At 55.5% G+C, this 26,803-nt stretch overlaps 1 protein-coding gene across 2 annotated transcripts in view; it reads left to right on the forward strand.

Annotated features, from left to right (window-relative positions):
- Positions 1 to 25,698, forward strand: part of MYH9 (myosin heavy chain 9) — a 106,977-nt gene extending 81,279 nt beyond the window's left edge. For both annotated transcript variants that reach the window (XM_050806172.1, XM_050806174.1), the window contains 26 exons: positions 2,026 to 2,219; positions 2,586 to 2,707; positions 3,548 to 3,617; positions 4,480 to 4,640; positions 5,966 to 6,074; positions 6,982 to 7,113; positions 7,593 to 7,799; positions 8,388 to 8,525; positions 9,589 to 9,712; positions 11,605 to 11,776; positions 13,223 to 13,435; positions 13,885 to 14,029; positions 14,661 to 14,867; positions 15,096 to 15,200; positions 15,476 to 15,628; positions 16,740 to 16,988; positions 18,114 to 18,326; positions 18,472 to 18,684; positions 18,998 to 19,159; positions 20,231 to 20,359; positions 21,108 to 21,196; positions 21,280 to 21,403; positions 21,719 to 21,927; positions 22,538 to 22,646; positions 22,784 to 22,956; positions 24,196 to 25,698. In XM_050806172.1, the coding sequence (XP_050662129.1) occupies positions 2,026 to 2,219; positions 2,586 to 2,707; positions 3,548 to 3,617; positions 4,480 to 4,640; positions 5,966 to 6,074; positions 6,982 to 7,113; positions 7,593 to 7,799; positions 8,388 to 8,525; positions 9,589 to 9,712; positions 11,605 to 11,776; positions 13,223 to 13,435; positions 13,885 to 14,029; positions 14,661 to 14,867; positions 15,096 to 15,200; positions 15,476 to 15,628; positions 16,740 to 16,988; positions 18,114 to 18,326; positions 18,472 to 18,684; positions 18,998 to 19,159; positions 20,231 to 20,359; positions 21,108 to 21,196; positions 21,280 to 21,403; positions 21,719 to 21,927; positions 22,538 to 22,646; positions 22,784 to 22,956; positions 24,196 to 24,313 (4,040 nt within the window). In that variant the 3' untranslated portion in view covers positions 24,314 to 25,698. The remainder of the gene's footprint in view (positions 1 to 2,025; positions 2,220 to 2,585; positions 2,708 to 3,547; positions 3,618 to 4,479; positions 4,641 to 5,965; positions 6,075 to 6,981; positions 7,114 to 7,592; positions 7,800 to 8,387; positions 8,526 to 9,588; positions 9,713 to 11,604; positions 11,777 to 13,222; positions 13,436 to 13,884; positions 14,030 to 14,660; positions 14,868 to 15,095; positions 15,201 to 15,475; positions 15,629 to 16,739; positions 16,989 to 18,113; positions 18,327 to 18,471; positions 18,685 to 18,997; positions 19,160 to 20,230; positions 20,360 to 21,107; positions 21,197 to 21,279; positions 21,404 to 21,718; positions 21,928 to 22,537; positions 22,647 to 22,783; positions 22,957 to 24,195) is intronic.
- Positions 25,699 to 26,803: the final 1,105 nt, after the last annotated feature.

Below are 26,803 nucleotides of genomic sequence, written 5' to 3' on the forward strand. Positions count from 1 at the left end.
TGGAATTTGGAGACGTCACATTCAAATCTTAAAACATTGTAATCCCAGCACTTTGGGAGGCTGAGGCAGGAGGATCGCCTGAGTCCAGGAGTTTGAGACCATTCTGGGCAACATAGGGATACCCCCATCTCTACAAAAAAATTAAAAGAAAAAATCAGCCAGGTGTGATGGTGCATGCCTGTAGTCCCAGTTCCTCAGGTGGCTGAGGCGGGAGGATCACTTGAGCACAGGAGGTCAAGGCTGCAGTGAGCTGTGATCACACCACTGTACTCCAGCCTGGGTGACAGAGTGAGACCCTGCCTCAAAAAAAGAAAAAAAAAAAAATCCTAAAACAGCAAAAACTGTTTAAAAATTTGTATCCTCCTTAGAGCTTCATCCCTAAAGACAGTGCCTTAAACTGCTTGAATGGCTGCGAGTGTATCAGCATGAGGCTCAGGTATGCACACTGTGTGTGTCTGTGCACCTGAAAGCTGAAGTGGCAGCTGTGTGTTCATTCAACAGTTGCTCAGCAAGGTCTGCTCCATGTGGGTGGGGCCTGCGTGGGGCAGGACACACTCAGCTAAAAGGGCCAGTTATGGTGAGGCCGTATTAACCTTTCTCTGGACAACTTGAGTGGCTTTTGCAAGTTGCCACGCCCAGGAAACCTGTGGTAGCCAGGAATATTGGCCCTGTGGTGGGTACGTAAGATCAAAGATGACTCCTGTTTTTTCGTTTTTTTTTTTTTTTTTTTTTTTTTTTTTTTTTTTTTTTTTTTTGAGACAGAGTTTTGTTCTTGTCACCCAGGCTGGAGTAGAGAGGTGCAATCTTGGCTCACTGCAACCTCCACCTCCTGGGTTCAAGCAGTTCTCCTGCCTTAGCCTCCCAAGTAGCTAGGATTACAGGTGCCTGCCACCACGCCCAGCTAATTTTTGTATTTTTAGTAGAAATGGGGTTTCACCATGTTGGCCTGGCTGGTCTCGAACTCCTTACTTCAGGTGATCCACCTGCCTCAGCCTCCCAAAGTGCTGGGATTACAGGCACGAGCCACCACTCCCAGCCACCTCCCATTTTAATTGACTGGTCTGTAGGCTCCATCCACACTTCTGGCTTCTGTCTTAAGCAAGCATCCTTTTTGCTGTCTTCAAGTAAATAATAGTAATCTGGCCGTGAAGGAATACGAAACGGGCTTCGTCAGTATTCTTCACTTTTACATCCAGTAATGGAAGACTTCACATTTAACATTAGCTCTTGCTTAAACTGATCTCAAATCACTGGCCACTTTGGTTTGGCTTGTTTGTTTTTTACCTTGGGGGATGCAGTTGGTTTAATTGCTGCTGGGCATGAGTTCCAGTGCTAGGGGCTGCTTCCCTTGAGGGTCGGTTTACATGAGAAAGACTCGTGCACCAGGAGACAAAATGAAATACAAGGACGTGAAGAGATCCCTAAACTTTGGAGTATTTATGATCAAGAGCGGTTCTTTGGAGCTCTCTCTTCCTGAGATGTCTGCGTAGACATAGAGGGGACCCTGCCGAGTTCTGCAGACAGTGACAGGGTGGCTCCAATCTCCGCCTCCTGACTCCTAGCCTGGTGCTTTTACGACAGGGTCAGTGAGAATTCAAGATACTGATTTTTTTTTTCTAACTGTGACCGTAGGACAGCAGGATTCCGTAAGCCAGGTTTTCACACCCCTCCTTAGAGACAGGCTAGTAGAATTCTCACTATTCCAAAATACTTGACTAGCTTCATTGAGTCTTTTTGGAAATAAGAGCTTCGAGAGTGGCGGAAGGTAGGTGATGGGAAGGTGAGGTGGCCGTGGCAGACGCATGGCTCCCTGAGAGACAAGCCCAGTGCCTTTGTAACCCTCTCGGCTTTCTGCTGTGTTTGGGGATGACCTTAGCACCCTGTGTAGGCTCCAAGTGGAAAGGGTCCTGTTGTTTCATTCTGTCTCCTCTTTTCCTGTCCCATGTGTGCCTGTTTCTCCTGCGTGCTCCCCCTCCTCTGGGTGCAGCTGCGGGGGAACTCACTTGTTCTCTGTGGTCTCCACAGTGGACCGCATCATTGGCCTGGACCAGGTGGCCGGCATGTCGGAGACGGCGCTGCCCGGGGCCTTCAAGACACGGAAGGGCATGTTCCGTACCGTGGGGCAGCTTTACAAGGAGCAGCTGGCCAAGCTGATGGCCACGCTCAGGAACACCAACCCCAACTTCGTCCGCTGCATCATCCCCAACCACGAGAAGAAGGTGCGGCCGCCTGGTGGGGTGGCCCGGGCGGGGCACCATGCTGTGGGGCGCTCAGCCCGTCTGTCTCCCCAACAAAAGCACCCCTCCAGCCCCCCAGCTGGAGCATGCACAAAGCCCTCCGTCGTTTCTCTGCAGGGAGGGCCTTGGCTCAATTAGGAGATACTCTCCATTCACAACCCACACTTCCTCTTGGTGACACCGGCCCCTCCCAGACCTGGATCCTTTGACTTCACTGTCAAAACCTGTGGGCTGCAGCGACCCCCTCCCTTAGGCTCTTGCCCTGTCAGGTTCCTAGGGGTTCCCCGACCTTTCTCTGACTGTTTTAGGCACAGAAGTGAGACCGCATGCGTGTGTTTTCTTCCCCAGGCCGGCAAGCTGGACCCGCATCTTGTGCTGGACCAGCTGCGCTGCAACGGCGTCCTCGAGGGCATCCGCATCTGCCGCCAGGGCTTCCCCAACAGGGTGGTCTTCCAGGAGTTTCGGCAGAGGTGAGCCAGGGCCCGGAGCCCGCTTCTCCTGGACCCGGCTGTGCGCGCAGTGAGTCCCAGAGGTGGGCTGCTGATCCCTGGCCGGGTCCTGTCGTGAAGGAACGACATCCTCCATCCACGTAGAACTGAGTCTGGCCAGCTCTTCCCCACCGCCTTCTCTTTTCCACCATTTGCAGGAAAGGAGACTTCCCCATTTTAATACCGAAATGCAGGTCATCATCATCCTGTTGACTTTTGCTCCTAGTCACTGCCGGCCCTGGTGCTATTTGCTACAGTTAGAGGAGCTATGAAAAGAAATGTGAAAGAATCAGCCAGAGACCTGGGATATTACAGGAACTTTGTAGAAATGAAAGTCATAAAACACGGCCGTGCGTTGCTATGTGCAAAGATGGCGACATCTTCCTATTTCTCTAATGACTGTGCTGAGTATCAGTTGCTGTCGGCATGCAGCCCTTTATTTCTTGGGGCATCTCTGTTTATTATCAGCTCCCTGCAGCATCCCAGGGAAGCTATGTGAGCATGGCTGTCCGTGGGTGACAGATGAGGATCCCAGGCAATTAGCAGTTAGTGAGCCCAACCTGAAGCACACCCTCGAGTGATTGAAACAGTCCTACACGAGTTTCTATTCACTTTCCGGAAAACATTAAGCCTTCCTTGTGTCATTCAGCCGAAGAAAAGAGTGGGGTGGGATGTGCCTGTGTCTTCTTTCCTTAGGAGAGTTTGTGTAAAGAATTCTGTGTCTGTTGCACTGTAAAAATGATCTTAATCTCTTGCCTATATTCCAGGCACGTGGAATCAAGGCAATGGGTAAAATGACCAGGCTTCTCTTTCCTTCCTTAGATATGAGATCCTGACTCCAAACTCCATTCCCAAGGGCTTCATGGATGGGAAGCAGGCGTGCGTGCTCATGGTGAGTTGAGCTGCTGTCCCTGCCTCTCTGGATGGGCAGCCCCTTGTTTGGGGAGTGCCCGCATGGCCAGGGCCTGCCTTGCTGTGTCAGTGGTCGTGGGTGCCCAGGCTGTGTCCCTTCTGATGCTCTGCGTCTGACTCTGCTGGGCGCCCTTTGCAGCAGCCCCTTGACCTCAGATAGCCAGGGATGGTGTTTGGCACCAGGGTGGTGTGGAGGAGACAAGAACTGTAGCCATGGCCAGGCTCTGATGTAAGATGATGGCCTCTTTCATTTGGGGGACATTCTACTGCTTTCTTGCTCACGGGTCTGACTCCACGCCCATTGTGGTGAGCAGAGCAGCTCACAGCCAGGGCAGCTGGCCTGGTGCGCCATGATCTGGGCTTCTCCTGCCTCCCTCCCCACTCCCAGTCCTAGCACAGTGCTGGATGTGCTGTGCGCATGCTTTGAATTCCGGTTGAATGAAGGCCCTGCAGTGACTCAGGGCTAAATCCCACCCTGCTCCTGTTTTCCCTTTCCCAGCATCCTGTTTCTGGCGTGTCCAGGTTAACAGCCGCTACCTTTGGCCTCGTTTTACTTCACGTTCTTTCTAAAGAATCAGAAAGCGTTGGCTGCAGAGTCGGGAGTTGGTGGGGGGAAAAGAGAAGGAAAAATTCAACACCTACTGTGTGCAAAACCTGCATTTGGTGACGGGGAGATGGGGAACAGGAAGAAGGAGGGAGAGGAGATGGCTTTCTGCTCTCCAGATGCTCGTCAGCCAGTAGCAAGAAGGGTGAAGGACACGCCTCCAGCTGTGCCTGGGCCACCCTTTCACGGAGCCGTGGCCAGTTGCTGGCCAGGTAAACAGCCTACTCCTCCCACCTAGATAAAAGCCTTGGAGCTCGACAGCAACCTGTACCGCATTGGCCAGAGCAAAGTCTTCTTCCGCGCCGGCGTGCTGGCCCACCTGGAAGAGGAGCGGGACCTGAAGATCACTGACGTCATCATAGGGTTCCAGGCCTGCTGCAGGGGCTACCTGGCCAGGAAGTGAGTCCCGGGAGATACTCCTGCCCCACACGCCAGGCCTTGCCACGCCCTTTGTTGCCAAAGAGCACTTAGCAGGCTGTGGTCTAGGACACCCCACTGCAGCTGGTCACATGCCTGTCAGGGAGGCCCACGTGGCTCTTCCTGACCCCGTTCCTGGATTTCTACCTTTGAAGAGTAGAATCGGGCAGTTCTTTTTTCTTTTCTTTTTTTTTTTTTGAGATGGAGTCTCACCCTGCTGCCCAGGCTGGAGTGCTGTGGCATATTCTCAGCTCACTGCAACCTCCACCTCCCAGGTTCAAGTGATTCTCCTGCCTCAGCCTCACTAGTAGCTGAGGTTACAGGTGCACACCACCACGCCCGGCCTATTTTTGTGTTTTTAGTAGAGACAGGGTTTCGCCATGTTGGCCAGGCTGGTCTCAAATTCCTGACCTCAAGTGATCCACCCACCTCAGCCTCCGAAAGTGCTGGGATTACAGGCGCGAGCCACTGTGCCTGGCTGAATCGGGCATTTCCAATTGAGGTTTAGAGTGATGGTTGGGAAGAGGCTGACTCTGCTTGGATTTGCCTGCCTGAAAGATCCTGCTTACCAGGACTCCTCACCGTGTGACCCTTGTGGGGACAGCACCCAGAGCCTGCCCTAAAGAACCCTGCGATTCCAGGGGAGCAGACCATCCTTGAGTCCAGACTCATCCTTGACTCCCTGGGGAGTGAGGGCTCCCCTGCTGCAGGACAGCGGGTGTGGGCACTGCACACTCGTCCCCTGGTGCTCGGGGCTGAGGGTCCTAGCAGGAGCGCCGAGCTCTGGGAGATGAAGCCCGAGCGTGTGGCATTTGCACAGATGGAGGCTTGTTTATCCAAAAGCCCTCCCATTGACACCCGCAGCCCACCTTCACAGAACATCAGCTCCTGACGTTCTCCCACCAAACAAAAGCTCAGATAAGGAACAGCACGAAGGGTGGGAAGCTGAAGTCCAGAGTCACACAGGGCCAGTCGGCTTAATGACCAAGGGTCATGCTCAGTCCCCACGCTGAGTGAGATCTGTGGTTACTTCACAGGAGCCTTCACCCCGTGGGCTCCTCAGTGGAGGGGTAGTCTGGTGACTTAGGTCCTTCACCCACTGTAAGATTAGAGCCTCATGGGGTCACACAGCCTGTAAGTGGGAGAAATATATCTCAACCCCAGGGCCAGGCCACTTCCCTGAATTTCTGTCTTGAGGTACCCCAGGCAAGGGTAGACCCCCAGAAAAGCCTTGAGGACAAGGCCAGGACTGTTAGGTCGGGTCTGCTGTCCACTGCCCCACACTGACCATGTTCCTCACCCCACAGAGCGTTTGCCAAGCGGCAGCAGCAGCTGACCGCCATGAAGGTCCTCCAGCGGAACTGCGCTGCCTACCTCAAGCTGCGGAACTGGCAGTGGTGGCGGCTCTTCACCAAGGTGCGTGCTAGAAAGGCCTCCTGAGTAGCTGGGACTACAGGTGCACAGCACCATACATACCTGGCTAATGTTTTGTAATTTTTGTAGAGGTGTGGTCTCACTGTGTTGCCCAGGTTGGTCACAAACTCTTGGGCTCCAGCAGTCCTCCTACCTCAGCAACCCAAAGTGCTGGAATTACAGGCATGAGCCACTGTGCCCGGCCCTTTTTGATTTTTGGTAGAGACAAGGTCTCACTATCTTGCCCAGGCTGGCCTTCCTGGCCTTTAAAAAAAAACAACTCGTTATTTTTAAACTTGTCCGGGCTGCTTTTGTGTATAATCCATAATTTATGGTAATGGCAAAAAGCCAACTAACAAAAAGTCTAAAGAATTAAATAAAAATTCACACATAAACCCTTACCCTAAACCAGCAGCAGCAGCTATTTTAGTGTTTATTCTCTCGCTCTTTTTCTCACTGCCTATAAAACCTCAGCTATGTAAACAGTATGCATTCTTCCATAGCTGAGTTTGACTCGTATAAACAGTATTGTAGTGTGTACGTTCCATTTACGATTCCTTCATAAGCATCGTTTTTTTAGAGGTAGCGTACTGTTCCCTAGGGGCCACATCATTATCTGGGTACTTTTTCAGAGATGGGTCCTTCCTCATTTTCTTGCTGTTATAAACAATGCCGAGGTGAACATCTTCACACGCACGCAGGGATAGTTTCCCTGGAATGTAGTTAGCAGGTCAGAGGCCCGTGGTACAGAGCACCAGATGGATTTCCAGGAAGGCTGTAGCCCCCTCCACAGCATGTCTTCTTGCCCCTCACTTTCATGTTTCCAGAGGTAAGGGAGAGGCCTCAAACTTGTTGGCAGAGGCGGGCATCTTCCAGCCAAGCATGTCTCTACCTCCATCTCCTCTCCCAGGTCAAGCCGCTGCTGCAGGTGAGCCGGCAGGAGGAGGAGATGATGGCCAAGGAGGAGGAGCTGGTGAAGGTCCGAGAGAAGCAGCTGGCTGCGGAGAACAGGCTCACGGAGATGGAGACACTGCAGTCGCAGGTGGGTGTCAGCGCAGGCTCCATCCAGGTTGCGTGACCTGCCCGGTGCTGCCACCTGCTGGCCATCGGTAGGCACGGCATGCTGGCCTCTTCTGTTACTATAGGGGTTTCCTACGACTGAGTTTCCTATTACTGTGGGAACAGTGACCAGTCTCTCTGCAGACTGGATTTGGGGTTATGTGATGTAGGGAGGCCACCTAATAGAATGGAACGTTCACCAGTGTTGGGTTCAAACCTCAGCTCTACCACATGACCTGAGCCCGTTTCCCGGGACCTTGCTGTGGAGCTCATGGGGTAGTGAAAAATCAAGGACACGATGTCTGGAAGGTGCCTGGAAGCTTCAGAGCTCTCCAGATGAAAGCTACTCTTGTCCGCATGTTCCTTTCCTGCTGGGATCCTGAGCCACGGCGTCCATCTTTTGAGGATGGAGTGACTTGCGGGTGTTGCGAGGAGCTTGTGTTTTCCACTTGCTGTTTGCAGCTCATGGCAGAGAAATTACAGCTGCAGGAGCAGCTCCAGGCAGAAACCGAGCTGTGTGCCGAGGCTGAGGAGCTCCGGGCCCGCCTGACCGCCAAGAAGCAGGAACTAGAAGAGATCTGCCATGACCTGGAGGCCAGGGTGGAGGAGGAGGAGGAGCGCTGCCAGCACCTGCAGACAGAGAAGAAGAAGATGCAGCAGAACATCCAGGTTCCTGCCTGTTGCACCCGGGGAGGAGTGGGACTGGAGGGGCAGGGCGGGGCAGAGAAGCAGGGACCAGGAGCTGGGAGAACATGGAATTAGGGTCCGAGGAGGCCGCTCCTCACGCTGTCTGCTTGGGGCACTCAGTGAGAGGTGTTCCCTTTGGGCTGGTAGTTTGTGACATGTGCATCTGAGATCTCTCCATGAGTACTGCCTGGGCCAGCATCAAGGCCAGTTTGATTTCCCTGCCATTAGCCCTGGCCCTGGCTAGCCAGAGAGGCACAGGGCCAGCAGCTCTGCATCCTGCCTGTTTCATGGGTGGGAGCTTGCTGCAGGAAACCCTTCAGAACATTGCACCGGTGTTCTGGCCCTGTGTCCCAGTTTGAAATCTGGAATCCTACAAATAGGGCTTGGGCCCTGCCTCGGGTGTGGCCCTGGGCTTGCAGACCTTGCTGTCCCCACCTCAGCCATGACCCTGGGCTCACAGACCTTCGTATCCTCTCCTTGGTGTTCGGACCTGGCCTTCGGACCTTGCTGTCTTCACCTTGGCCATGACCCTGGGCCTGCTGTCCTCACCGTGTCTCTGGCCCCCGGCAGGAGCTTGAGGAGCAGCTGGAGGAGGAGGAGAGCGCCCGGCAGAAGCTGCAGCTGGAGAAGGTGACCACTGAGGCGAAGCTGAAGAAGCTGGAGGAGGAGCAGATCATCCTGGAGGACCAGAACTGCAAGCTGGCCAAGGTGAGGCCCGCGGCTGCCGCCTGCAGCTGCTCCAGGGGGGCCGTGGATGGGAGAGTGTGGTCACCCTTGCCGGGCCGGACCCCAGCCCTGCTGCTGCTGCTTCCTGGCTCTTCCGCCTGCAGCACGAGGGTTTCTGCCTCGCTGCAGGTGCTCCCTGGAGGTCCCATGGGCCTTCGTTGAGGGATTTCCTCATAAACGAAGGGGCCCTGGGGAAGGGTTTGTCCTTTCCCCTCTGGAAAGCTCTTCTTTGCCACCCGTGAGACCCAAGCCTTTGTAAAGGTGGCCATCTGTGCAGCATTGCAGGCGTTGGTCACTGTGGGGTTGGGGACACTTTGGTGGCTCTATATTGAGATGTGGGGTACTCCTCCACTGTCCCTGGGCGGCAGCCGTTCCTCCTGAGAATGAGCTGGTCCCTGTCAGTGTCTGCCCAGGGAGCAGATAGCAGCCGGGGAACCAGATAGAGGAGAAGGCAGCCTCCCCACCTTTTGGGGCTCCTCAGACCACGGGAGCTCCAAAGGCTGAGGTGGCAGGACGTCCGCCCGGGACTGGGATGAGAGGACTGAGGCGCTTGTGCCAAGCTCTGGCCCCTGGGCAGGGGTGTTGCGGGGGCCACACAGAACAGAAAGCAAGGAGAGCAGCCCGGGGTACCGCGGGGCTAAAGAGGGGGAGGGGCTGTGGCCCCCCTGGCAGGTGAGAGAGGGGCACGGAGAAGGTGGCCTGGTGGCGCAGGTGAGCGCCGTATGGCAGCCTCCTGAAGGAGTGGAGCCATCTGTCCCTGCTGACACTAGCTGTCACCTGGAAGCCTTTCTCACCCAAGCCCACAGGGGAAGGGGAAGGGCTTGGGCACCCACATTTTTCGATCCTGAGGAAGCATATACCTCACTGTTTCAGGGAAGCTGGTGACCTTTCAAAATTATCCTTTGATCCAGGAAAATCCTCATGAACTTGATCAAGTGTCTAAAGCCCTCTCCATTCAGCCCCAAATTTCCGGGCGAGTCATGCTTTGAGGCTAGTGTTCTCTGCTCAACGGACACTAAATGCCGGCCTACTCCCCTCTCCCCAGGAAAAGAAACTGCTGGAAGACAGGATAGCTGAGTTCACCACCAACCTCACGGAAGAGGAGGAGAAATCTAAGAGCCTCGCCAAGCTCAAGAACAAGCATGAGGCAATGATCACCGACTTGGAAGGTGAGAGGGTGACGGGCAGGAGGTGATGGGCAGGGGCTGGCGGGCAGGGGCTGGCCTGTCTGACCGGAACACGGAGGCCTCCTCAGCTCACGGGTGAGCCTGGGCCACACTACAGCACTGGCTGCTGCCCTTCAGACCTGAGGTCACAGGTCGAGGGGAGCCGTGTCTGGTGCCTGCGGGAGCCTGAGCCTCCAGGCCCCTGTTGTTCTGTGGCTAGTTGCCCCCCTGCGTGAAGTGTGTTTAAAGGAGAGCTTTGGCGCTGCCCTGTTGTCGTGTGCCGTGGGTTTTGGAAGCTTCTGAGACTGCCTAGGAGGCTCTGGGTTTGGCCCACAGGACTCACTAGCTCTGTCACTGACTAGCTGGCTCATCTTACACCTGTGACTTAAGCTCCATGAGCTTTAGTTTTACCTAAAAAGGGGACACAGTGCTAGGGTACTGTGAAAATTTCATTAAATACATGTGAACACGTATGTACCGTAAAGTCCTTGACAGTTACTGCGGAAGCTCACTGCTTGACTTGGGGCAGGGTGACAAATCCTGCCTTGTTTCTGTGTGCCCCGGGGATCTGTGGCAGGGAGGGGGCGCTGGGGTAGAAGCACAGGTCCGTGGTTGTCTGAGGACCCCCGGCCCTGCCCCTTGAGAGGAGTGGACAACTGGGGGAACAGGAGAACCCTGACTATTGTGGGAACTCTGAGCTCATACCCAGGGGAGGGAGGCCACAGCCTGACTGCCGGGAGGATTTTCCCCGGCTTGGTGTCACAGCCTTGTCCAGCCCCCTCACATCTGCAGGGGATGAGGTGAGTCAGGTCCAGCGGAAGAGAGGTCTGGACACTAGAGAGATGTCTTAGCCCACAGATACCCTGCCTCACCTGGGAGGAGCGCGGAAGACTTGGTCATCCAGGAGGTCTAGGGGTGGCGCCCACCAGGTGGACAGACACGAAAGGTTGACACTAATAAGCGCTAACACAGACACGGAGCCGTCAGAGCACAGACACGCTGCTGCTGGGACTGCAGACTGGTAGATGGCGTTAGAGAACGATCCAGCGGTCCTAGTGAGGTTGAAGCTTGGCATGCTGGTGACCCGGCCGTTCCATCCATCACTCAGCCGTCTGCGCTGAGAGTGAGCAGGATGTTTGCAGCAGCGTTGTGTATCAGAGTGTGCGATGAACACAGCCCCATGCCTGCCAGCTGCAGGACGGGTACATAAATAAGTTGTGGTGTATTCACATCATGGAATGCTAGATAAATGTCCATACACATCTATTCCAGCAAAACTTCACGGGCTACATCTCAAGACCATGGGATGGGGCGGCAAAGGCATGGCAGGGAATAAACATCACCAGCCAGGCACTGTTCTAGGTGCTTTTTAAGATAGTAACTCATTGGCCCCTCACACCATCCTAATGAAGTAGGCCGTCTCCTTTTGTTTGTTATTCAGACGAGGTATAGAAAGTAGCTTTCCCTAGTGACATCACAGAGTTATAAAGCTAGACACCGAGCCCTGACTCTGTGATTCCAACTGTGGCATTCACACAAGGCAGTTCCATCTTAAAAGTTGAGATTCGCACAAAATCGAACATGTTTTTTAGAGATACAGACATGGTACAACCTTCAAGGGAACCAAGGGGGTTACGAACACCAGCTTTAGGAGAGTACTTAACTCCTGGCAGGGAAGGACGAGGGGTGAGTTGGAGAGAGACACGCCAGGGGCTGGCAGTTTGCGGTGATGTCCTCTTCCTGCGTGCAGGAGTTGGGTGCGAGTGTCTGTGTATTTGTGATGCTTTCAGCCTGACACACGTTTCATAACGAGTGCTCGGTATTTTGTATAAGTAATTGACACGGAGACAGAACCCACGGCACTGAGGGCTATGTGGGCTCCCCGCTCCTTGCAGAGCGCCTCCGCAGGGAGGAGAAGCAGCGACAGGAGCTGGAGAAGACCCGCCGGAAGCTGGAGGGAGACTCCACGGACCTCAGCGACCAGATCGCCGAGCTCCAGGCGCAGATCGCGGAGCTCAAGATGCAGCTGGCCAAGAAAGAGGAGGAGCTCCAGGCCGCCCTGGCCAGGTGAGGACCCCGCCTGAGGCCAGGTGGCCTGGGCCAGCCCTTCCTGCTTGCTGCTGGGCCTAGTTCTCTGCACCAGAGAGCTGTGAGCATTCTTTCCACTGTTGTCTTAGAAGAGCCATTTATTTCATAGCAAAGCAGTTCTTGTGCACCCAGGGCACAGTGAGGGGCCTCATTTGTCTTTTGTTTATTTGTTTGTAATTTAAAAAAAAGTCATCCACAACTCTATCACCCACCTACAATAGTCCTTTGTTAATTTCTTGCTATAGGTACACTTAAAAAAAAAAGACTTGGCCAGGCATGTTGGCTCATGTCTGTGATCCCAGCACTTTGGGAGGCCAAGCTGGATGGATCACTTGAGGTCAGGAGTTCAAGACCAGCCTGGCCAACATGGTGAAGCCCCCATCCCTACCAAAAATATAAAAAATTCGCCAGGGTGGTGGCACACGACTGTAATCTCAGCTACTCAGGAGTCTGAGGCAGGAGAATCCCTTGAACCCAGGAGGCAGAGGTTGCAGTCAGCCAAGATCGCGCCACTGCACCCCAGCCTAGGTGACAGAGCGAGACTCTGTTTTTAAAAAAAAAAAAAAGCGACTTTATTTTGTAGAGTAGTTTTAGATTCACAGCAGGAGTCAGCAGAAGTTTCTCCATCTTCCGCTGCCCCACTCACACACCGCTTCCCCAGCTGCCAACACCCCCCAGTGCAGTGGTGTGTTTGTTCTAATTGGTGAACCTACGTTGACTCCTCACAACCATCTAAAGTCCATAGCACTTTCATATTTTTACTGAGTTACAGTCATCCTGTGGTGTAATATTTTATTTCCTTTTCTTCCCATTTAACAAATCATTTGACTTTTTTTTTTTTTTTTTTTTTTTTTTTTTTTTTTTTTTTTTGAGACAGAGTCTCGCTCTGTCGCCCAGGCTGGAGTGCAGTGGCGCAATCTCGGCTCACTGCAAACTCTGCCTCCCGGGTTCACGCCATTCTCCTGCCTCAGCCTCCAGAGTAGCTGGGACTACAGGCGCCCGCCACCACTCCCGGCTAATTTTTTTGTGTTTTTAGTAGAGACGAGGTTTTGCAGTGTTAGCCAGGATGGTCTCGATCTCCTGACCTCGTGATCCGCCCGCCTCGGCCTCCCAAAGTGCTGGGATTACAGGTGTGAGCCACCGCGCCCGGCCACAAATCATTTGACTTTTAAAAATATTTGAAGCAGTGAATCTTACTTTGGAAATTGAAAGGATTCCTCTATGAGGTTTTCTAGTTCTCAGAGGGGTGTTGCCCTTCAGTCTGGTTGCCTCAGATGTTGTTTCTACTGAGAGCCACCCTAAGTGCCATGATTGTGACCACCAGAGGCAGCTTTGGCTGCCGCACCTCTCTCAGGCCTGTCCCGCAAACTCTGCTCCTTGGAGGTGAAACTGACCTTATACTGATGTTGCTGGTCGCTTTGGCAGAGTGGAAGAGGAAGCTGCCCAGAAGAACATGGCCCTTAAGAAGATCCGGGAGCTGGAATCTCAGATCTCGGAACTCCAGGAAGACCTGGAGTCTGAACGTGCTTCCAGAAATAAAGCTGAGAAGCAGAAACGGGACCTTGGGGAAGAGCTAGAGGCGCTGAAAACAGAGTTGGAGGACACGCTGGATACCACAGCTGCCCAGCAGGAGCTCAGGTGTGCCCTGGGACCAAGTCCCTGGGGATGGGGAGGGCAGCCACGGGGGCCTTGGCTTGGAGACATGGACCCTGGGCCTCTGTGCGCACGCGCATTCACACACACGCGCGCGCGCGCGCGCCCCGTGGCCCTGTTATGCGCCAGCAGGCATGGAAGCTGCTGGTTCCTCAGCGGTTTCTGTCTACAGAGTAGAAAGCCTGTTGAAGAACCTGACTCAAAGCTGGGGGTGAGGCAAGGGTGGGCTTTAAAGCTGAAAGGCTACAGAAGCCTTTCACAGTGCGTCTTTCAGGCTGGCCCATGGGATAGATGGTCAGGAGGGGCTGATGGGTAGAGAAGCTGCCTGGAGTGCCTGTGCCCTGGTCAGGCCTCTCTTCAGTCAGGGAAGAGCTCCAGGGACAGCCTCGCTCCAGTGCTCCCAGCCTCCACTCTGAGGGGATTTCTCTGTCCAGGTCGAAACGTGAGCAGGAGGTGAACATCCTGAAGAAGACCTTGGAGGAGGAGGCCAAGACCCACGAGGCCCAGATCCAGGAGATGAGACAGAAGCACTCGCAGGCCGTGGAGGAGCTGGCGGAGCAGCTGGAGCAGACGAAGCGGGTGCGGAGCCTCCCTGAGACCGCAGCAGGAAGGCAGGGTTCCCCGTGCTGGGCCCACAGAATCCGAATCAGTCCTGCAGAGCAGCTGCAGGATCCAACTCAACTGCCTGGTTCTGAGGCCAGGCTCCCCCTCTAAGGGGCTTTGTGACTTGGGCCTCAGTTTCCCTGTTCACAAGGGAAGATTATGATAGGTCTGTCTCATGTGGTTATGTGAGGGTGAAAACATTACTTCGTTACTTTGAACATCAGACTTCAGACAGGCTTTACCGGAAGTCTAACTACAAACAATTACAGTTCCCCTCATTGCATTATAAATATTGCTAACATCTGCAACACCAGTGCCGTGCCCTAGAACCTGGCCTCTACCCAGGGTAGAAGGCTGCGCAGGTATTATTTTAGAGATGGGGAAGCTGAGGTCCCAAGCAGTGAAGACAGGAGCCAAGTGTCACCCACCAGCCAAGAGAGAAGAGGACAGGACAGATGAGGCCTGAGCCTTCTGAGTCCAGGACTCAGGCGCACCGTCGTCAGGGCTGCAGCAGCAGCCATGTCTGGATCTCGAGTCCAGTGATGACAGACCAGCCAGCCTTGTGTCAGGAGGCCGCCACTCACGTCTTTGCTTTCTTCCCCGCCAGGTAAAAGCCAACCTCGAGAAGGCAAAGCAGACCCTGGAGAATGAGCGGGGGGAGCTGGCCAATGAGGTGAAGGTGCTGCTGCAGGGCAAAGGGGACTCAGAGCACAAGCGCAAGAAAGTGGAGGCGCAGCTGCAGGAGCTGCAGGTCAAGTTCAACGAGGGAGAGCGCGTGCGCACGGAGCTGGCCGACAAGGTCACCAAGCTGCAGGTGAGGCCTCCGCCGGGATCCTGGCGCGGGCAGTGGGTGCCAGCAGCAGTGGTGGCCCAGACCCCCGGGTGCATGTGTGCTCTGTGTCTCTCTCTCTTCTCAAACCGGCTCCTCAGACCCTCACGCTTCAGCTTGTGACTCAGGTCCAGCTTTACGTAAAGGAGCTGAGGTGGGGCAGGAGCGGTGGGGCTGGGTCCATGGTCCTTTGCGTCTCCCCGCCCGGTGCAGGTGGAGCTGGACAACGTGACCGGGCTTCTCAGCCAGTCCGACAGCAAGTCCAGCAAGCTCACCAAGGACTTCTCCGCGCTGGAGTCCCAGCTGCAGGACACTCAGGTAAGGGTGGTGCCAGGTTCCCAGAAGGTGAACTCCTCCAGGAAGGCCCCTGTGTCCACGACATTAGCTCCAGAACCCATCGGACTGCCCGTCCTCTCCTTCATCTCCTTCATCCCGTGGGTGGGTTTCTGCGTCCTCCTAGCTCCCATCAGGTCTTTACGTGGCCATCCCCTAAATCAGCAGGACCAGCTCCTCTCTCTCCTCAAGGGTGTGGAGTTCCTGGGTTTCAGACACCGCTCTCCTGAGCGCCCACACCCCTCTCAACCTGCGAGTAGGAGCTGCTGCAGGAGGAGAACCGGCAGAAGCTGAGCCTGAGCACCAAGCTCAAGCAGGTGGAGGACGAGAAGAATTCCTTCCGGGAGCAGCTGGAGGAGGAGGAGGAGGCCAAGCACAACCTGGAGAAGCAGATCGCCACCCTCCATGCCCAGGTTTGGAGGCCTGGGGAACCAGCCCGACTCTGCAGGCTGGGGAGCTGCTGGCCGGGCACTGGCCTGGGCACTGCAGGACAGCCCTGCCCACTGGGCCAGCCCATTGCTGCTCTCCCCCAGGGAAGCGCACCCTGCTTTCCCACATCAGGGCTTTCAGCCTGAGTCCCTAGGAGAGGAATCCAGGGGTCTGTGGACTTAGATGGGGGACACCACTATTTTCACTATTTTACACCTTTATTTTCACCAGTCTTTAGCTGAAATTCAGCATTGCTTCCATGATGGATGTAGGCAGCAAGCCACAGTGGTGGCAGTCACTGCACCCTCGTCATCTGTAGAAATGGCCAGTTACCCTGTCAGGGTTGCGGCCGAGCTCCTTGGCCTCGTGGTTCCCGGGCCTGCGCCGAGTTTGCTGTCTGATGTGCTACCTAGCAGCACGTGGCTTCCTGAGCCACGGTGTTTTAGAATGTGTGAACACTGCATTTTTCTGTACTGGTTGCCTTGGTGATCCCATATGTTTATTTAATGCCTGTTAAAACATTGTCATGAGAAGGAGTCCCTAGGCCTCTCTAGACTGCCAAGGGGTCCGTAGCCTAATATATATTCAGAGCTCCTGCTCTAGATCCTATCTTGGGCCTCCATATGCCAGGCCAGAAGGCCTGAGCCACCTCGGGATGGGCTGGGAGTCCGTTCCGCAGTCAGGGTGGGAGCAGCCCCTGAGTGTGCGTGATTGCAGGTTTATCTCCAAGTGCAAGGATGGGGCTGGGTGATGGGGACCCCGCAGACATCCCTACAGGGCACTGGCCCTGCTCTCTGGGAGCGGTCTCCGTAGAGCAAGAGGCTTGGTGTGGATGAGGGCTGGGAACCCCCACAGTGGGCCTGAGGGTCAACCTCCCCCGGGCTTCACACGGTAGACGGATGCCCCTTTGCAGAAGCTCCATTTGTCTCGCCCCCGTGGAGAGGGAAGTGACTGGGGGAGGCGGTTTCATAACTGGGCGGATCCCTGGTGCCCCTTCCACGGTGTGGCAGACAGGCTCCCAGCTGCCCCAGGGACGGGTGTGCCACCTGAGCAGGTGCCATCTCGGGCGTCTGCTTACTCCTGGCTCCTGCCCAGGTGGCCGACATGAAGAAGAAGATGGAGGACAGTGTGGGGTGCCTGGAAACCGCTGAGGAGGTGAAGAGGAAGCTCCAGAAGGACCTGGAGGGCCTGAGCCAGCGGCACGAGGAGAAGGTGGCCGCCTACGACAAGCTGGAGAAGACCAAGACGCGACTGCAGCAGGAGCTGGATGACCTGCTGGTGGACCTGGACCATCAACGCCAGAGCGCGTGCAACCTGGAGAAGAAGCAGAAGAAGTTTGACCAGGTGTGTGGCCACTGGCTCCATCCTTTGTATTTCTTCTTCAAGCCCTGAGTCCAAGGCGAAGGGCCCGTCAGAGAAAGCCTGGGCTCCCTCAAGGTCTTGCCCGGGAGGGCCGTGCGGGGCAGCGCTTGGAGGCCCCCGAGTCTCTGGCTTGTCGAGGGGCCCAGGGAGAAGGCCAGTGGAAGGGGGTGTCTTCATGCAATGGGTTGAGGAGTGACTTTTCCTTTCTGGTTTTTTACATTTTTCAGATTTTCTGGAATTAAGTGGTTTGACTGTCTTTGAAACGATTTATTTATGCACTCATATCGCTTCCTTTTCCAAAATGTCAGAGGGCAGCTGAGGGGGATGCGGACTCAGGGGCGGGACAGAACAGTAGAAGACACCGGGCAGCTGACTGCGGCAGTCGGGTCCAGCCCACTGCGTTTCGTGGGGAAAGATGGAGTGAACGCAGCCACACTCCGTCGTTCTCGCGTTGTCTTTGGTTGCTTTGAGCTGTGGTAGTGGGGTTGAGCCACTGCTGCAGAGACCGTAGGGCCTGCGTACTCTAAAGAATACACTATCTGGCCCTTTAGGAAGTGGTCAGCCACCCATGGAATAATTAAGGTTTGGGCCAAAAGGAAGGGAAGCTGGGGAAATAGGATAGAGCCAGGTGGGTGCACACAGAGAACAGATGCCAGGGGACAGAAGCTTTCGTTAGAGGAGACCACAAATGGGGTTCAGGCTTCCTGGTAGCCAGCTTGGCATTCACTCCGTGAAAAATGCCAACCAAATGCCAACTTTGGTTCAGGAGAACCAAAGCTCTTACAGGTTTGGAGGGCTCTCATGGAAGGGGCAGCATGCCATAAAGGGTTACGATTAGTAAGTGATGAAAATTAAACAGATGTTACGACATGGCGTTCGCAGCAGTGCCTGCCCCAGTCGGCAGTCATCCCGTCATGAGGATGCACAGGACTGTGTGTGTTGTCCCGGGCACAGCCCTGGGCCTGTGCTTCCTAGATCTGCTCCTCTCCGCCGTGGCCTCTGGGCTCCGCGTTCCCCAGGGAGCTTAGGCCCAGCTGCTCTGCCCCGCCGGGGGCCGTAGCTCTGAGCCTGTGGTGCTGAGCCTCATGGTGCCCACCTCTCTCCCAGCTCCTGGCAGAGGAGAAGACCATCTCTGCCAAGTACGCAGAGGAGCGCGACCGGGCTGAGGCGGAGGCCCGAGAGAAGGAGACCAAGGCGCTGTCGCTGGCCCGGGCCCTGGAGGAAGCCATGGAGCAGAAGGCGGAGCTGGAGCGGCTCAACAAGCAGTTCCGCACGGAGATGGAGGACCTCATGAGCTCCAAGGACGACGTGGGCAAGAGCGTGAGTGCTGGACCTGGCAGCAGGCTCTTGGGAGGGGCCCGAGGGGGGTCATCACAGAGGGTCGCTGTGTGCACAGACTCCGGGTCTCGCAGACCCCGGTACCTGCCAGTCCCTTTGCTCCTGACTTGGGCTCTCTGGGGCTCAGGTCCACGAGCTGGAGAAGTCCAAGCGGGCCCTGGAGCAGCAGGTGGAGGAGATGAAGACGCAGCTGGAAGAGCTGGAGGACGAGCTGCAGGCCACTGAAGACGCCAAACTGCGGCTGGAGGTCAACCTGCAGGCCATGAAGGCCCAGTTCGAGCGGGATCTGCAGGGCCGGGACGAGCAGAGCGAGGAGAAGAAGAAGCAGCTGGTCAGACAGGTGTGCATGGCCTCCTGCTTCCCCATGAGTGCCCAAGGCTACCCTGGCTTCACGCAGGCTTCTGTTCTCTCCTTCCACTTGGATTATGTTAGGGCCCCTTGACCACGCCTCCCCTCCCATATCCCTCCTTTCCAGCCCCCTGTCTCAGGGTTCAGTGACTCACCTTCTTAGAGTTCTTATGGTCAGTAATCCCCACTGGCCCCCCAAGGCCCCATGGATCCTGCAGAACTGGCCTGAGGCTCCTGAGTTCAGAGCTAGGGCAGGGTCTCTGAGTGGGTCCAGCTTCCCAAGCTGTTGATTTCCCTTCCCCCAGGTGCGGGAGATGGAGGCAGAGCTGGAGGATGAGAGGAAGCAGCGCTCGATGGCAGTGGCTGCCCGGAAGAAGCTGGAGATGGACCTGAAGGACCTGGAGGCTCACATCGACTCAGCCAACAAGAACCGGGAGGAAGCCATCAAACAGCTGCGGAAGCTGCAGGTGAGGGCGGGCGGGGCCCAGGTGAGGGCGAGCGGGGCCCAAGCCAGCCAACTACATGTGAAGGTGCCGGGCCCGGGGCAGGAACCTGGCAGGGTGGCACCTCCTGGGAAGGTCCTGGGTGCTTCCAGCCCCATCTCACTGACAGAGACTCAGAGGCTCGGAGGTGAGTGGAAACATGATAGTCCAACAGCAGACTTGCAAAACGGTGAATGACTGAGTACATAAAACACAGAAGCAAACAAGTACAAGCCTAGACATGGGTGGAGTTCGAGAAGGTCTCACTTAATGCAGATTTCCAGAATCAGCCGGGTGCTGACACCCTCCAGCCTTCTGGGCTCTGGGGTGATGGTTCTGAGCAGCAGCCCAGAGTGCAGGACACGTACTTGGAAATCTTTACCTCACCAATAATTAAAGAATAATTACCACGTAAAAACAGCTCTGATACACCATATCACGTAACAAGAATAACCTTAGTTTTAAAAAAATTTTTTTAAGTGTAAAAAAAAAAAACCCACAAAAACTTTAAAACCTCTCTGTGGTCAAGGTTGTGGGCATAGCTACTGTGATTGCTGGTGGCATTTTTTTACTGGTGTGGTTGAGCTGTACACAGCCAGTCATGCTCTTTGGTTTGGGGAATCTCAATTTAGGATTTATCTGCAAAGATCTTTAGTGTTCAAACAAATAACAGGAGAATAACAAAAGGAAAGGTGTTTCCTGCCTGTGGTGGGGACGGCCCGGCAGGCTGGGCACTGGTTTTGAGGGGCAGGTGCACATTAGGGGTGGCACCGTGGGCACCGGCTTCCGGCCCACAGGAGGGGACAGAAAGTAGGAAATGAAGCTCAGCTTGGGCTCACGTCCACGGTGACCAGCACTGTCAAAGTGTGCATGATGGGGTGGGTCACAGAGATGTTTGCCTTTAGTTGCCTTTTCGCCCTGTCACCACGGTTAGTTGGTTAAATAAAGCATCGAGCGGAGCACCAGCCATGAGCCCTGCTGGCGAGGTGACCCACGAGGGTAGGGGTGGAGGGCCAAGGAGCTGGGTGGGGTGCCAAGCCTCTGTCCCCACCCCAGGCCCAGATGAAGGACTGCATGCGCGAGCTGGATGACACCCGCGCCTCCCGTGAGGAGATCCTGGCCCAGGCCAAAGAGAACGAGAAGAAGCTGAAGAGCATGGAGGCCGAGATGATCCAGTTGCAGGAGGTGGGTGGGGCTGCAGTGGAGAGCGGCACCGCTGCCCTGCAGCCAGCAGGTGGCAGCGTAGGGCCTTCAGTTGAGGACAGGGCTAGGGTCCCGACTGGGCTCCAGGATTTGGCTGGGGATGGCTCTCATGTTACAAACGATTCCCTCCAGGGTTCCGTTACATGGCGGGGCTCCCTGGTATGATGAGAGTGTGTGTGTGTGAAACTGGCATGCCTCACATGAGATGAGGCTTTGTGGCTGCCACCACCTCCTGCTATGAATGGTGCCTGTGAGAAGGGGTCTGGGAGGCCACCCTACCCGTCTCACCTGAGCCTGTCCTGAAGTGTTTCCTGGCTCTGGAGGGTGCCCTGCAGTGTGATGTGCTGGCTGCGAGTGCGACCAGGGTGTAGCCATCTGCCTGTGGCCTCCGGAGCTGACTCCAGGCTCTGACTCACCCAAATAGGGAGGGGCCGCACCGAGTAGCTCTGTCCACATGGTCTCCCTGGTTAGGCCAGGACACTTCTTATCGCCACACCCTGGCACCTGGCTTGATTCCTAGCACTTAAATATAAGAGTTTTAGAAACATGTGGTGCTTAAGCTATGACTGCAGGGGGGCACCAGCCTGTGAGCTAGAGGGTTTCTGGAGGAAGGGCTTCCTGGGGGAGGTGGGCCTGGGGAAGGGCTTGAGAGGAGGGTGCCCGTGGCTGGGAAGGATGGTCTTGCAGGGCTGTGGCTGCCTTCAGGTCACACTCTGGGTCTTTGTGGCAGGAACTGGCAGCCGCGGAGCGTGCCAAGCGCCAGGCCCAGCAGGAGCGGGATGAGCTGGCTGATGAGATCGCCAACAGCAGTGGCAAAGGGTGAGCTGAGTGAGGGGACAGAGTTGAGGGGGACCAGCTGTGCCCCCGGGGTAGGCCCCTCACTTTTCCCACCCACCCCACAGAGCCCTGGCGTTGGAGGAGAAGCGGCGTCTGGAGGCCCGCATCGCCCAGCTGGAGGAGGAGCTGGAGGAGGAGCAGGGCAACACGGAGCTGATCAACGACCGGCTGAAGAAGGCCAACCTGCAGGTGGGTGCCAGGCCTTCTCCCACCCTGGGCTCTGGAGCCACCACGGCAGAGCTGGCCTCAGACCCAGCCGGCAGAAGCACAGGCCAAGTGCCAGCTGCTCCCCAGGTGCTTATGGGAACATGTCCAGGCACCTGGACATGAAAGAGTCCCCTCTGGCTTCTGTGTTGGGTGTTCTAATCCTCCCTTTTCTGGGAGACCCACGACTCTGGACCCCAAGGGTTTGGTGAGATCCTGCTGCCACCTGCCTCCGGCCCTGCTCGTGCCCTCCAGCCAGGGCCCCAGCCCTTCCCGAGGTCACTGGCCCTCCTTCTGTAGATCGACCAGATCAACACCGACCTGAACCTGGAGCGCAGCCACGCCCAGAAGAACGAGAATGCTCGGCAGCAGCTGGAGCGCCAGAACAAGGAGCTCAAGGTCAAGCTGCAGGAGATGGAGGGCACTGTCAAGTCCAAGTACAAGGCCTCCATCACTGCCCTCGAGGCCAAGATCGCACAGCTGGAGGAGCAGCTGGACAACGAGACCAAGTACGTGCCCCTGACCCCGCCCAACTCCAGCCGTCCTGGCAAAAACTCCAGCCCCCTTGCAGTCCTGCCCAAATCTGGGCCACAACCAGCTCTCTGTCTCCTGAGTGCTGGGGGCTGTTTCCCTCCCTCCTGATGGGGCCCACATCCCTTCCACAGTTGGGTGGTTGGGGGAGTTTGTGGGGTTTGAACGGGATTCTCTGTTCCACCTCTAAAGCCAGGAGCTTTGGTGGCTGTCTCTGAGGGTGAATCAGAGCAGGAGGTAGAGGGGGGTCCTGCCCACCCGGGCAGTTGTTCTGTGGGCTCAGCAGGACTGAGACTTCCTTGGAGGGAATGGGGGTTACAGTAGGCCCCCAAACCTCCTTTCCAGTTACACAGATGCCCTTTGAGGTGTGTCACTTCCCTTACCTGCGCCCGTTTCCCCATCTGTAAATGGGGCTTTTTGCAGTGCCCATCATAAGAAGCCAGGCACACATAGGTGTCCAGCAAAGGCCTCCCTAGGTGATCCCTAGATGCCAGCGAGCCCCGGGGAACGGGTGGTCCATGTTAGGGTTTGTTGGCCGGACCCTCTGAAGGAGGGTGTTCCCTCTGAGCCACCTTGTCTGTCATGCAGGGAGCGCCAGGCAGCCTGCAAACAGGTGCGTCGGACGGAGAAGAAGCTGAAGGATGTGCTGCTGCAGGTGGATGATGAGCGGAGGAACGCCGAGCAGTACAAGGACCAGGTGCGGGCGCTGGTGGGGCAGTGAGAAGGGCAGCCGGGCTGGGCAGCAGATGGGGCAACAGGCAGGGCAGTGAGGCTGGCTGGCTGCACGCCCAGAGCCCCTAACCAGGGCCACGGGCCACACGTCCATCTCCACAGGCCGACAAGGCATCCACCCGCCTGAAGCAGCTCAAGCGGCAGCTGGAGGAGGCGGAAGAGGAGGCCCAGCGGGCCAACGCCTCCCGCCGGAAACTGCAGCGCGAGCTGGAGGACGCCACCGAGACGGCCGATGCCATGAACCGCGAGGTCAGCTCCCTCAAGAACAAGCTCAGGTGAGCCCCCACCGCCCAACCCACCCCTTTGCCTCGGCACTTCTCTCAAAAGGTAGCTTGTTCCTCAATCACAGCCCACAAGCAAACCACAAATGACACCAAGAAAGGACTGCACAAAGCAATCTCTGCCCCTTCTGACTTCTTGCCTTTGAGGCTTCAGCTTAGTGTTTTCAACACACAGTAAACTCTAGGTAGTTTATTCCTAGCCTGTCCTAAAAGTCTGTTGTCTTTTGAATTAGAAGTTGCTTGAGGCCACCTGGCCCAGTCCTGGCACATATTAGGTGCCTCATAAATATCTACAAAATGAATACGGGCCTCATAAACAATGTCTACAGAGGTTAAAAAGGCTCCTTTGCATTTCCCAGGGAGTGTTAACACTCAACAAGTAGTGAATGTTTGAAGCAGAGGATCTTATTCTCTGAGATTTTCATTTCTTACCTCTTTTTCATGGGGATCTTGTTTGTTTGTTTGTTTGTTTGTTTGTTTGTTTGAGATGGATTTTCACTCTTGTTGCCCAGACTGGAGTGCAATGGTGCAGTCTCAGCTCACTGCAACCTCCTCCCGGGTTCAAGTGATTGTCCTCCCTCAGCCTCTGGAGTAGCTGGGATTACAGGCATGCACCACTATGCCCAGCTGATTTTTGTATTTTTAGTAGAGATGGGGTTTCACCATGTTGGTCAGGCTGGTCTCAAACTCCTGACCTCAGGTGACCCACCCACTTCGGCCTCTCCAAGTGCTGAAATTACAAGCGTGAGCCACTGTGCCAGGCCTTCATGGCGCTCTTTTTTTAAGCATAAGGAGTCAGTATTGGATATGAATTTTCTGCCATGTGGTAGAAAGAGGGTGCCCGGCTTTGTACTCTGTGTGAACAAGCACACCTGTTTACCTGTCTTGGTGTCACCGGTTTTATAGGAGTTGCAACAGAGGGTGGCATTTTACACTTACTTCTGTGCCCTTCCTGTTGTGATTGGTCCTGTTTGCCTGAACTGTTTGTGTGCTATGGTTGTGTGTGAAGGTGTCTGACACCGAAACATTTTGCGGGAAGCTTTGCCTGCTTTCCTGAGAGCGGTCCTGTCCAGCTCACCTGTGGCTCCCAAGGCTCCGCCTTGCTTCTTCCTGGTGGGAGCAGCCAGGCGCCTGGTTTCCCTCTCGAATTCGCTTTGAGATGTGTGTGCTGTGCTGCGGCCACCCCTGGCCTGTCTGTGCCCACTGACCCTCTGCCTCTGCCTCTGCCCCCAGGCGCGGGGACCTGCCGTTTGTCATGCCCCGCCGAATGGCCCGGAAAGGCGCTGGCGATGGTTCCGACGAGGAGGTGGATGGCAAAGCGGATGGGGCTGAGGCCAAACCTGCCGAATAAGCCTCTTCTCCTGCAGCCTGAGATGGATGGACAGACGGACACCACAGCCTCCCCTTCCCAGACCCTGCAGCAGGCCTCTCCCCACCTTCTTGGGACTGCTGTGAACGCGCCTCCCCCTGCCCTCAGCCCCGTGCCCCCATCCTGTTTCCCTCCAGGCGTTGTTGAGGGCATTTGGCTTCCTCTGCTGCATCCCCTTCCAGCTCCCTCCCCCGCTCAGAATCTGATACCAAAGAGACAGGGCCCGGGCCCAGGCAGAGAGCGACCAGCAGGCTCCTCATCCCCCTCTTGCCAAAAAGCACAAGATGTTGAGGCGAGGAGGGCAGGCCCCCGGGGAGGGGCCAGAGTTTCTATGAATCTATTTTTCTTCAGACTGAAGGCGTTTTGGTAGTCGGAACCCCCGCAGTTGTCAGCCTCCCTGACCTCTGCCACCAGCGCCCCCACTCCTCCTTTCTTTGCTGTTGGCAATCACACGTGGTGACCTCACACACCTCTGCCCCTTGGGCGTCCCACTCCCGTGGCTCTGGGCGGTCCGGAAGGAGCAGGCTCTGGGGCTCCACCTCTGTGCAGGGCACAGAATGCTGGGGTGGGGGGAGGAGTGGATTCCTCCCCACCCTGTCCCAGGCAGCGCCCCTGTCCACTGTCTCCCTCCTGATTCTAAAATGTCTCAAGTGCAATGCCCCCTCCCCTCCTTTACCGAGGACAGCCTGCCTCTGCCACAGCAAGGCTGCCGGGGTCAAGCAGGGAAGGCCAGCAGCCTTCCAGTGGCTTCTCCCAACACTTTTGGGGACCAAATATATTTAATGGTTAAGGGACTTGTCCCAAGTATGACAGCCAGAGCGTTAGAGGGGCCAGCAGCCCTGCCAGGCGATCTCGTGTCTACTCTAGGACTGGGCCCGAGGGTCCTTTACCTGCACCGTTGACTCGTATAGTTTAAAAATCTGCCACCTGCACAGATATTTTTGAAAGCAAAACAAGGTTTTCTTTTTTTCCCCTTTCTCGTAATAAATGATAAAATTCCGAGTCTTTCTCACTGCCTTTGTTTATAAGAGAGTTAGCTCGTCCTCACTGGTCTACACTGGTTGCCGAATTTACTTGTATTTCTAACTTTTGTATATGCTGCATTGAGACTTATGGCAAGAAGGCATTTTTTTTTTTTAAAAGGAAACAAACTCTCAAATCACGAAGCGATATAAAAGCTGTGTAATGCCTACAAAGCTCTGAATTCAGGTCCCAGTTGCTGTCACAAAGGAGTGAGTGAAACTCTCACCCCACCCCTTTTTTATATAATAAAAGTGCCTTAGCATGTGTTGCGGCTGTCACCACTACAGTAAGCTGGTTTACGGATGTTTTCCGTGGAGCATCACAATAAAGAGAACCATGTGCTACCAGCCGTGTCTGTAGCGTTTGTCTGCGGCCAGGGGGCCCTGGACAGGACTGGGCCTGGCTCCTGCAGCCGGTGCCGGCTCTGCATCGTCAGGGAGCCAGACTGGCTGAGGCGTAGGCCGGGCTAGCTGTGGGCGGTTGTGCAGAAAAGATAACATGGAAAGGTGTGCTAGGCCAGATCCAAGGAGGCTGAGAGCATCTTAGAAACCTTGGTTCAAGGCTGGGTACGGTGGCTCACGCCTGTAATCCCAGCACTTGGGAGGCCGAGGCAGAGGGATCACCTGAGATCAGGAGTTCAAGACCATGGCGAAATCCCGTCTCTACTAAAAATACAAAAAAATTAGCCGGGCGGGGTGGTGCGTGCCTGTAATCCCAACTACTCTGGAGGCCGAGGCAGGAGAATCGCTTGAACCCGGGAGGCAGAGGTTGCAGTGAGCGGAGATCTGCGCCACTGCACTCCAGCCTGGGTGACAGAGTGAGACTCTGTCTCAAAAAAATAAATAATAATTTTAAAAAGGTGGACACTATCTGGGTCAGCTTAAGGAGGTGGCTAATTTTTGGCAAAACAGCTGCATGCACATTCCCTGGCCATTAGCTTCCTATGTGCCACCCTGGCCTGTCACCCTGGACAAGTCACTCCCTTCCCGGTTAGCTTCCTTGTCTATAAAGTACACTGGATCTTTGCTGCTGGATGGCGGTCCTTGCACCGACAGCATTGGCTCCATGTGGAACCTGCTTAGAGACTATTTCAGACCCCGCCCCCAACCCTCTGAATGTGACTCCACTTTAACAAGATCTACAGATGATCTTCACGGCATTTTGTCAGAATCTTTTTTTTTTCTCTCCCTCCCCCGAGATGGAATCTCACTCTGTCACCCAGGCTGGAATGCAGTGGCGCAATCTCAGTTCACTGCAACCTCCGCCTCCCAGGTTCAAGCGATTCTTCTGCTTCAGCCTCCTGAGTAGCTGGGACTACAGGTGCACACCACCACGCCCGACTAATATTTTTGTATTTTTAGTAGAGATGGGTTTCACCATGTTGGTCGGGCTGATCTCAAACTCCTGACCTCCAGAGTGTTGGGATTACAGGCGTGAGCCACTGCACCT

The sequence above is a fragment of the Macaca thibetana genome, chromosome 10, assembly GCF_024542745.1.
Source record: "Macaca thibetana thibetana isolate TM-01 chromosome 10, ASM2454274v1, whole genome shotgun sequence".
In the NCBI taxonomy this organism is placed as follows: domain Eukaryota; kingdom Metazoa; phylum Chordata; class Mammalia; order Primates; family Cercopithecidae; genus Macaca; species Macaca thibetana.